Below are 12,139 nucleotides of genomic sequence, written 5' to 3'. Positions count from 1 at the left end.
CTAAAATAAAACTACTTTCGCTTTTGTATATATATATATAGATAGAATGCTATGTATTTATATAGCAATATATATATATATATATATATATATATATATATATATATATATATATATATATATATATTGATATATATATATATATATATATATATATATATATATATATATATATATATATATATATATATATATATATATATATATATATATATATATATATATATATATATATATATATATATATATATATATATATATATATATATATATATATAATACAATATATATAAAATTCCAAAAATAATAAAACTAAAATAAAACTACTTTCGCTTTTGTGGAACTCCAAAAATTTAACCACGACTAAATGGGTGCAAGAGGTAATTCAACATATATACAGAAAAATGTAATGCAATATATATATATATATATATATATATATATATATATATATATATATATATATATATATATATATATATATATATATATATATATATATATATATATATATATATATATATATATATATATATATATATATATGTATATATATATATATATATATATATATATAGTACAATATATATATAGAAAAATGTAATGCAAAATATGTGTGTGTGTATATATATATATATATATATATATATATATATATATATATATATATATATATATATATATATATATATATATTCCGTAAATAATCCAAATTTGGAACACCTCATCATAGTTTTCACAGCTTTTTTTGGTTATTAGAGGTAGACAGCGTTTCTAATTCTTTATTAAAGGCACAAAAAAACAGGTCGGGTATTGAGAAACTTACATTTATGAATATATAACACTTAGCCAATAGTATAATGAGGTTGCAAAGGTAAAAATCTGTTTCAAATGTTTTGTTTTTGGAAAGCAGTCCACCCCCCCATCCCCCCACCTCTTTAAAAACATAAAGCAAAAACGAAACCCAAACAGATGCGCATGCGCAATGACGTACTTCCTCTGCTTTGGTTTCGTCAAACAGCAGCGTCGTTGAGAGCGGAACAGACTCACCTCACGGCGCTCATGGAAGGACGAAGACAACACTTTTGATTGCAAAGGTGACACTTTCCCGTCCTACTTAACCATTTGATTACTTCGATTACATGAAACGGAAACATCGCTCTTGTTAATTTTGAACTTTTATTTTGAAGTCAAGCCAATCTGTTTGAATCTGTTCATATTGATTGAAATTCATCCTAACATACAATTAATTGATTAATAAAAATAAATATGTTTGACTTATACGATATATTTGTATAAAGTGATGTAGTTTGTTGACTAAGATTTTGCAAGCATCATTATTTTTATGTTTATACATATGTATGTATAGTATACATACATATGTATATATACATTGTATATATATATGAATATATGTGTGTGTATATACATGTATAATATATTGTTTCCATTAGGTGTATTTTGTTTATATTTAGACTTAAGATGGGGAAAAATAGCTTTCCAGGGGCTTCCCGGTTTTACTGTGAAACTCCCTTCTTGTGTTAGGAAAATATCCCCCCCCAAAACAAACACAAGGTGAGATTTTGAATGGAAATTTTAACTAACGTATGTACAAAACCCAAAACCAGTGAAGTTGTCACGTTGTGTAAATGGTAAATAAAAACAGAATGCAATAGTTTGCTAATCCTTTTCAACTTATATTCAATTGAATAGACTGCAAAGACAAGATATTTCATGTTCACACTGAGAAACTTTAAAAATAGTCATTAACTTAGAATTTAATGGCAGCAACACATTGCAAAAACGTTGTCACAGGGGCATTTTTACCACTGTGTTACATGGCCTTTCCTTTTAACAACACTCAGTAAACGTTTGGGAACTGAGGAGACACATTTTTGAAGTGGAATTCTTTCCCATTCTTGCTTGATGTACAGCTTAAGTTGTTCAACAGTCCGGGGGTCTCCGTTGTGCTATTTTAGGCTTCATAATGCGCCACACGTTTTCAATGGGAGACAGGTCTGGACTACAGGCAGGCCAGTCTAGTACCCGCACTCTTTTACTACGAAGCCACGCTGTTGTAACACGTGGCTTGGCTTTGTCTTGCGGAAATAAGCAGGGGCGTCCATGATAACGTTGCTTGGATGGCAACATATGTTGCTCCAAAACCTGTATGTACCTTTCAGCATCAATGGTGCCTTCACAGATGTGTAAGTTACCCATGTCTTGGGCACTAATACACCCCCATACCATCACACATGCTGCCTTTTACACTTTGCGCCTAGAACAGTCCGGATGGTTCTTTTACTCTTTGTTCCGGAGGACACGACGTCCACAGTTTCCAAAAACGATTTGAAATGTGGACTCGTTCGACCACAGAACACTTTTCCACTTTGCATCAGTCCATTTTAGATGAGCTCGGGCCCAGCAAAGCCGGCGGTGTTTCTGGGTGTTGTTGATAAATGGCGTTCGCTTTGGAAAGTAGAGTTTTAACTTGCACTTACAGATGTAGCGACGAACTGTAGTTACTGACAGTGGTTTTTTTAAGTGTTCCTGAACCCATGTGGTGATATCCTTTACACACTGATGTCGCTTTTTGATGCAGTACAGCCTGAGGGATCGATTCATTGTTGGTTTTCAGATTCTCTGAACCTTTTGATGATATTACAGACCATAGATGGTGAAATCCCTAAATTCCTTGCAATAGCTGGTTGAGAAATGTTGTTCTTTAACAATTTGCTCAGGCATTTGTTGACAAAGTGGTGACCCTCGCCCCGTCCTTGTTGGTGGCTTTTACACTTTGCGCCTACAACAATCCGGATGGTTCTTTTCCTCTTTGTTCCGGAGGACACCACGTCCACAGTTCCCAAAAACAATTTGAAATGTGTACTCGTCAGACCACGGAGCACTTTCCCACTTTGCATCAGTCCATCTCACATGAGCTCGGGCCCGGCGTTTCTGGGTGTTGTTGATAAATGGCGTTCGCTTTGGAAAGTAGAGCTTTAACTTGCACTTACAGATGTGGCGACCAACTGTAGTGACTGACAGCGCTTTTCTGAAGTGTTCCGGAGCCCATGTGGTGATATCCTTTACACACTGACGTCGCTTTTCGATGCGGTACCGCCTGAGGGATCCAAGGTCCGTAATATCATCGCTCACGTGCAGTGATTTCTCCGGATTCTCTGAACCTTTTGATGATATTACGGACCCTAAATTCCTTGCAATAGCGGGTAGTTCCTAAACAATTTGCTCAGGCATTTGTTGACAAAGTGGTGACCCTCGCCCCGTCCTTGTTTGTGATGGAAGCTGCTTTTATACCCAATCATGGCACCCACCTGTTCCCAATTAGCCCGTTCACCTGTGGGATGTTCCAAACAAGTCTTCGATGAGCGTGCCTCAACTTTCTCACTCTTTTTTGCCACTTGTGCCAGCTTTTTTGAAACACGCTGCAGCCATCAAATTCCAAATGTGCTAAATATTTGCAAAAAAATAACAACGTTTTCCAGTTCGAACGTTAAATATCTTGTCTTTGCAGTCTATTCAATTGAATATAAGTTGAAAAGGATTTACAAATCATTTTATTATGTTTTTATTTAGCATTTACACAACATGACAACTTCACTGGTTTCGGGTGTTGTAGTTCAACACAGGGGTCTTCAATGTTTACATGCATATACTGATATATTTTCTGCTCCAGTGAGGGGGGGACACGTCCACGGGCACAACATGGAGTACAACTACGACGACCACATCCAACTCCTGCTGGCTCATATGAATATCGAGGACATCATCAACGCCGCCGAGAGCCTCTATCAGCTGGAGGAAAAAGACGAGGACGGGGGCTTGTCTTTGGAAGGGGGGGCTCTGTCCCCCGTGGGAATGGACGGCGGCGAAGAGGCGGGAGAATTTGCCTGTCAGCAGAAGGACCACACCAACGGGGATGGCGGCGTGCGGTACGGGACCGTGACGGACCTCCTGTCCTTCGTCAACCTGCTCTCCGACACGCAAGCCACGGCCCTGCAGCACCCGTCCGTGGAGACGGGGGTCCTGCTGAACAAAGTGGGTGCTCTTCGTGTCCCGACTCGGGCGACGAAAAGCGCCACCTTTAACTCGCCCGCGCTTTACCCGCAGAAGGACCTGGCGGTGAAGAACGGCCGCTACAAGATCAACAAGGACGTGCTCCTGTACGCCTGGCAGCTGACCTACAGGAGTCGTGGCTCGGACCTGGTGCCAAAGGGCTCCTTTGGGAAAGTCCACTTGGCGCAGGACGTGACCACCCGCAAGAGGATGGCTTGTAAACTGGTGAGTCCTCCCGGGAAATACTTTGATACATCCGTCTTATTCCGCTTATCTGAGGTCGGGTCGCGGGGGCAGCAGCCTAAGCAGGGAAGCCGAGACTTCCCTCACCCCAGCCACTTGGTCCAACTCCTCCCGTGGGATCCCGAGGCGTTCCCAGGCCAGCCGGGAGACATAGTCTACCCAACGTGACATAGTCTACCCTACCGGTCGGACGTGCCCGAAACACCTCCCTAGGGAGGCGTTCGGGTGGCATCCTGACCAGAAGCCCGAACCTCCTCATCTGGCTCCTCTCCATGTGGAGGAGCAGCGGCTTTACTTTGAGCTCCTCCCGGATGACAGAGCTTCTCACCCTATACATTTTGGGCGCTATTTGAGTAGAAGGACTTGAGTTTGAGCGCGGGAATCGGCAAATACCGTATTTTCCGGACCATAGGGCGCACTGCCGATGAACGGGCCATTTTCGATCTTTTCTCATACAAAAGGCGCACCGAAATATAGGGCACATAAAAGGGGTCATTGTCAGGTTCGAACACCGAACCATTTATTAAACAAGACAAGAAGCAAGGAATCAAACAGAGACAGGATCCAATTTAGCTCATGGGGAGAGAGCGTGGACCCTGCACCCTCCTACAGTGTCACCCCCACGCTCTGAGGGAAAAGTTCCACGCCTCCCCCATTTATTTGGGCATTCCCTGATAAAACAGTGAAGTGATTTATATTTTTATAGCGCTTTTCTCTCGTGACTCAAAGCGCGTTTACATAGTGAAACCCGATATCTAAGTTACATTTAAACCAGTGTGGGTGGTACTGGGAGCAGCTGGGTAAGGTGTCTTACCCAAGGACACATCCGGCTGGATGGCGGAAGCGGGGGATCGAACCTGGAACCCTCAAGTTGCTGGCACGGCCACTCTACCAACTGAGCTATACCGCCCAGCTGCATAGCTGCAGCTGCTTCTAAAGGGGAGGGGTCTCATTATGCAGCAGCTGCGCTGGGTCATAAACAGTTTTTTTTTAAAAAGGTGCTTGGAGCGGTGTCGGGTTTGCCCCCTCTCTGCTCGTAGATCCCGGGTCCTGATAAGGCCCTTCAATATACACACTGCAAGTATATATATAATGTAGTAACAGACACCTTCATAACAATATGTAATATGTACAATATACACACTGCAAGTATATATATAATGTAGTAACAGACACCTTCATAACAATATGTAATATGTACAATATACACACTGCAAGTATATATATAATGTAGTAACAGACACCTTCATAACAATATGTAATATGTACAATATACACACTGCAAGTATATATATAATGTAGTAACAGTCAGACACCTTCATAACAATATGTAATATGTACAATATACACACTGCAAGTATATATATAATGTAGTAACAGACACCTTCATAACAATATGTAATATGTACAATATACACACTGCAAGTATATATATTATGAAGTAACAGACACCTTCATAACAATATGTAATATGTACAATATACACACTGCAAGTATATACATAATGTCGTAACAGACACCTTCATAACAATATGTAATATGTACAATATACACACTGCAAGTATATATATAATGTAGTAACAGACACCTTCATAACAATATGTAATATGTACAATATACACACTGCAAGTATATATATAATGTAGTAACAGACACCTTCATAACAATATGTAATATGTACAATATACACACTGCAAGTATATATATAATGTAGTAACAGTCAGACACCTTCATAACAATATGTAATATGTACAATATACACACTGCAAGTATATATATAATGTAGTAACAGACACCTTCATAACAATATGTAATATGTACAATATACACACTGCAAGTATATATATAATGTAGTAACAGACACCTTCATAACAATATGTAATATGTACAATATACACACTGCAAGTATATATATATATAATGTAGTAACAGACACCTTCATAACAATATGTAATATGTACAATATACACACTGCAAGTATATATATAATGTAGTAACAGACACCTTCATAACAATGTGTAATATGTACAATATACACACTGCAAGTATATATATAATGTAGTAACAGACACCTTCATAACAATATGTAATATGTACAATATACACACTGCAAATATATACATAATGTAGTAAGAGACACCTTCATAACAATATGTAATATGTACAATATACACACTGCAAGTATATATATAATGTAGTAACAGTCAGACACCTTCATAACAATATGTAATATGTACAATATACACACTGCAAGTATATATATAATGTAGTAACAGACACCTTCATAACAAAATGTAAAAAGCACAATGTTTACTGTATTTTGATCATTTTAATCGTTTCCGGGACTGATTTATTCCGCGCATTGATGTGTTTCCATAGCAACACACGTCTGACTTCTGGCAACATGTGTGTTCCTACTTCCGGAATCAAACACGAGTGTGTTTTCTAATCATGGCAGACTTGGTAACAGACAACGACGACGACTATTTTTGGACAAATGAGGATTTACAGCCTTGTACTTTTTGAAGCTGAACATACTGCTGCTTGTAAAAGCGAGCATGGAGGAAGAGTGAGACGTCGGAGCAGACAGAAGCTGGGAGAGTGGGGAAGAAAGCCATTTTGAGGCTATAAATATGGAAATTGGAGACAGGCTATTTCAACATAAATGGATTGCTTCTCAGAAATCCACATCGAGCGAGTACAGTTCGGTGTCCTATCGCAGTGTTGTGTGTTACAAACTCGAACGCATTTTGTGTTGAAGTAGGAGCTAGCTTACCTCTTGCCGGAGTTAGCTTTCACGGTTAATACCGATGTGTTAGTACGCCACACAAATAGTTCCTCAGTGTTCACTCTTACAATGTTGCTACAGTTTGGTTATTATACAGCAGGGGTCACCAAGGCGGTGCCCGCGGGCACCAGGTAGCCCGTAAGGACCAGATGAGTAGCCCGCTGGCCTGTTCTAAAAATAGCTCAAAAAGCAGCACTTACCAGTGAGCTGCCTCTATTTTTTAAATTGTATTTATTTACTAGCAAGCTGGTCTCGCTTTGCCCGACATTTTTAATTCTAAGAGAGACAAAACTCAAATAGAATTTGAAAATCCAAGAAAATATTTTAAAGACTTGGTCTTCACTTGTTTAAATAAATTCATACATTTTTTACTTTGCTTCTTATAACTTTCAGAAAGACAATTTTAGAGAAAAAATACAACCTTAAAAATGATTTTAGGATTTTTAAACACATATACCTTTTTACCTTTTAAATTCCTTCCTCTTCTTTCCTGACATTTTAAATCAATGTTCAAGTACATTTATTTTTTTTATTGTAAAGAATAATAAATACATTTTTATTTAATTCTTCATTTTAGCTTCTGTTTTTTCGACGAAGAATATTTGTGAAATATTTCTTCAAACTTATTATGATTAAAATTCACAAAAATTATTATGGAAAATGTAGAAAATCTGTAGAATCAAATTTAAATCTTATTTCAAAGTCTTTTGAATTTCTTTTAAAAAAAAATTCTGGAAAATCTAGAAGAAATAATGATTAGTCTTTGTTAGAAATATAGCTTGGTCCAATTTGTTATATATTCTAATTGGATTTTAACCTATTTAAAACACGTCATCAAAATTCTAAAATTAATCTTAATCAGGAAAAATTACTAATAATGTTCCATAAATTATTTTTTTAAATTTTTTCAAAAAGATTCGAATTAGCTAGTTTTTCTCTTCTTTTTTTCGGTTGAATTTTTAATTTTAAAGAGTCGAAATTGAAGATAAACTATGTTTCAAAATTTAATTGCCATTTTTTTTCATGTTTTCTCCTCTTTTAAACCGTTCAATTACGTGTAAATATCATTAATTGTTAATAATAACATAGAGTTAAAAGGTAAATTGAGCAAATTGGCTATTTCTGGCAATTTATTTAAGTGTGTATCAAACTGGTCACTTAGATTGAGACTATCTTTATAAAGCAAAAACTTCCTATCTCTCATAATGATTGTGAATAACAAGCAAAATAATAATAATAATAAAAGTGCAGTTCCCCTTTAAGTCGAGGTACTGCTGAGTCTCAGTAATAGCAAACATACTTTATTTTTACAATATGTAAACTAAGGGATAATAAAAAAAAAAATAAAACATGCTGCAATCTGGACCCACTTGAACTATGTTCTGGAATGAAAGTGGGTGTCATTTGAAGTGTTCTGGTAAAGCAGAAGAGGAACAGGGCTTCTTTACAAAAAAATGACATTATTACAAAATGTGCAAGAAAGGGAATTCACAACGTGTCACTGTCAACGTGGTTGTATGCCAGTTGTTTAGATGGGTCTTGCATAAGGGGTAGAGATGGATGCACGGCACTCTAATCATGTTTTTGCTTACGTCACATGTGTAATCTGTACACATGGAACTTATTTACACTCGAGGAAGAGAGGGGTTTCTGGTAAGATAATATCATTAGAAAGCTATGTTGACTCAGTGGAGTGTACACACACACACACACACACACACACACACACACACACACACACACACACACACACACACACACACACACACACAGCTTCCTGGCATTAGTTTATGTGTATGTGTGAGCATTGATGTCAGTGGCAGTACTGTCACCATTTAACCGCGGGGCGATGACATCATCCGCTAGTTTGACCGTGGTACATGTAAGCACGTTTTGATATTAACTTAATATACCCAAGGTTCTGACGAGTGGCAAATTGTCAACCATTTCGTAGACATTGAGAGATAGTCATGTCAGTGTCCATGGTGTGTACTTTCCTGTTATCAGAAGCACTGCATACACTTATATGACCCAATCCAAACAACCTTTCCTAGTCATGGTGCACAAAAAAATAAACAAAACACACATAAGTCAATCTTCTCACTGAAATATGTGGATATTATAAACAATGTGTCATCACTATAAAACATCCGAAAGAGATAGTCATGTCAGTGTCCAAGGTGTGTACTTTCCTGTTATCAGAAGCACTGCATACACGTATACGACCCAATCCAAACAGCCTTTCCTAGTCATGGTGCAGGGGAAAAAAAATGTCAACACACATAAGTCAATCTTCTCACTGAAATTTGTGGATATTATAAACAATGTGTCATCACTATAAAACATCCGAAAGAGATAGTCATGTCAGTGTCCAAGGTGTGTACTTTCCTGTTATCAGAAGCACTGCATACACGTATACGACCCAATCCAAACAGCCTTTCCTAGTCATGGTGCAGGGGAAAAAAAATGTCAACACACATAAGTCAATCTTCTCACTGAAATTTGTGGATATTATTTAAAAAAAAACGTGACATCACTATAAAAAATTCAAAGGAGATAGTAATGCCATTGTCCATGGTGTGTACTTTCCTGTTATCAGAAGCACTGCATTCACTTATATGACCCAATCCAAACAACCTTACCTAATCATGGTGCATAAAAAAAAAAAATTCAACACACATAAGTCAATCTTCTCACTGAAATTTGTGGATATTATAAAAAACTTGCCATCACTATAACAAAATTGAAAGAGATAGTCATGTCAGTGTCCATGGTGTGTACTTTCCTGTTATCTGAAGCACTGCAATTACTTATATGACCCAATTCACACAACCTTTCCTAGTCATGGTGCAGGGAAAAAAAATGTCAACACACATAAGTCAATCTTCTCACTGAAATTTGTGGATATTATTTTAAAAAAAACGTGACATCACTATAAAAAATTCAAAAGAGATAGTAATGCAATTGTCCATGGTGTGTACTTTCCTGTTATCAGAAGCACTGCATACACTTATATGACCCAATCCAAACAACCTTTCCTAGTCATGGTGCAGAAAAAAATATTAAACACACATAAGTCAATCTTCTCACTGAAATTTGTGGATATTATAAACAACGTGCCATCACCATAAAACAATTGAAAGAGATAGTCATGTCAGTGTCCATGGTGTGTACTTTCCTGTTATCTGAAGCACTGCAAATACTTATATGACCCAATCCAAACAACCTTTCCTAGTCATGGTGCACAAAAAAATAAACAAAACACACATAAGTCAATCTACTCACTGAAATTTGTGGATATTATAAACAATGTGTCATCACTATAAAACATCCGAAAGAGATAGTCATGTCAGTGTCCAAGGTGTGTACTTTCCTGTTATCAGAAGCACTGCATTCACTTATATGACCCAATCCAAACAACCTTTCCTAGTCATGGTGCACAAAAAAATAAACAAAACACACATAAGTCAATCTTCTCACTGAAATTTGTGGATATTATAAACAATGTGTCATCACTATAAAACATCCGAAAGAGATAGTCATGTCAGTGTCCAAGGTGTGTACTTTCCTGTTATCAGAAGCACGGCATACACTTATGTGACCCAATCCAAACAACCTTTCCTAGTCATGGTGCAAAAAAAAATAAACAAACACACATAAGTCAATCTTCTCACTGAAATTTGTGGATATTATAAAAAACTTGCCTTCACTATAAAAAAATTGAAAGAGATAGTCATGTCAGTGTCCTTGGTGTGTACTTTCCTGTTATCACAAGCACGGCATACACTTATATGACCCAATCCAAACAACCTTTCCTAGTCATGGTGCAGGAAAAAAAAAATTCAACACACGTAAGTCAATTTTCTCACTGACATTTGTGGATATTATAAACAATGTGTCATCACTATAAAAAAAAATACAAAGAGATAGTCATGTCAGTGTCCTTGGTGTGTACTTTCCTGTTATCAGAAGCACTGCATACACTTATATAACCCAATCCACACAACCTTTCCTAGTCATGGTGCAGGAAAAAATAAAATAAACAACACATAAGTCAATCTTCTCACTGAAATTTGTGGATATTATAAACAATGTGCCATAACTATAACAAAATTGAAAGAGATAGTCATGTCAGTGTCCATGGTGTGTACTTTCCTGTTATCAGAAGCACTGCATACACTTATATGACCCAATCCACACAACCTTTCCTAGTCATGTTGCAGGAAAAAATAAAATAAACACATATAAGTCAATCTTCTCACTGAAATTTGTGGATATTATAAACAATGTGCCATAACTATAACAAAATTGAAAGAGATAGTCATGTCAGTGTCCTTGGTGTGTACTTTCCTGTTATCAGAAGCACTGCATATACTTATATGACCCAATCCAAACAACCTTTCCTAGTCATGGTGCAGGAAAAAATAAAATAAACACATATAAGTCAATCTTCTCACTGAAATTTGTGGATATTATAAACAATGTGCCATAACTATAACAAAATTGAAAGAGATAGTCATGTCAGTGTCCTTGGTGTGTACTTTCCTGTTATCAGAAGCACTGCAATGACTTATGTGACCCAATCCAAACAACCTTTCCTAGTCATGGTGCAGGAAAAAATAAAATAAACACATATAAGTCAATCTTCTCACTGAAATTTGTGGATATTATAAACAATGTGCCATAACTATAACAAAATTGAAAGAGATAGTCATGTCAGTGTCCATGGTTTGTACTTTCCTGTTATCAGAAGCACTGCATACACTTATATGACCCAATCCACACAACCTTTCCTAGTCATGTTGCAGGAAAAAATAAAATAAACACATATAAGTCAATCTTCTCACTGAAATTTGTGGATATTATAAACAATGTGCCATAACTATAACAAAATTGAAAGAGATAGTCATGTCAGTGTCCTTGGTGTGTACTTTCCTGTTATCAGAAGCACTGCAATGACTTATGTGACCCAATCCAAACAACCTTTCCTAGTCATGGTGCAGGGGGAAAAAAAAAAACACACATAAGTCAATC

General features: G+C 36.8%; 1 protein-coding gene across 1 annotated transcript in view; it reads left to right on the top strand.

The window, feature by feature from the left end:
* Window positions 1-987: 987 nt before the first annotated feature.
* Window positions 988-12,139, top strand: part of LOC133630508 (mitogen-activated protein kinase kinase kinase 8-like) — a 35,621-nt gene continuing 24,469 nt past the window's right edge. The window contains exons 1-3 of the mRNA XM_062022120.1: window positions 988-1,097; window positions 3,695-4,056; window positions 4,129-4,299. Of these exons, the coding sequence (XP_061878104.1) occupies window positions 3,724-4,056; window positions 4,129-4,299 (504 nt within the window). The 5' untranslated portion in view covers window positions 988-1,097; window positions 3,695-3,723. The remainder of the gene's footprint in view (window positions 1,098-3,694; window positions 4,057-4,128; window positions 4,300-12,139) is intronic.

This window comes from Entelurus aequoreus, linkage group LG15, assembly GCF_033978785.1.
Source record: "Entelurus aequoreus isolate RoL-2023_Sb linkage group LG15, RoL_Eaeq_v1.1, whole genome shotgun sequence".
Classification (NCBI taxonomy): domain Eukaryota; kingdom Metazoa; phylum Chordata; class Actinopteri; order Syngnathiformes; family Syngnathidae; genus Entelurus; species Entelurus aequoreus.
The sequence above is the reverse complement of the archived record's forward strand: the minus strand, read 5'-3'. Positions and strand labels throughout refer to the sequence as shown.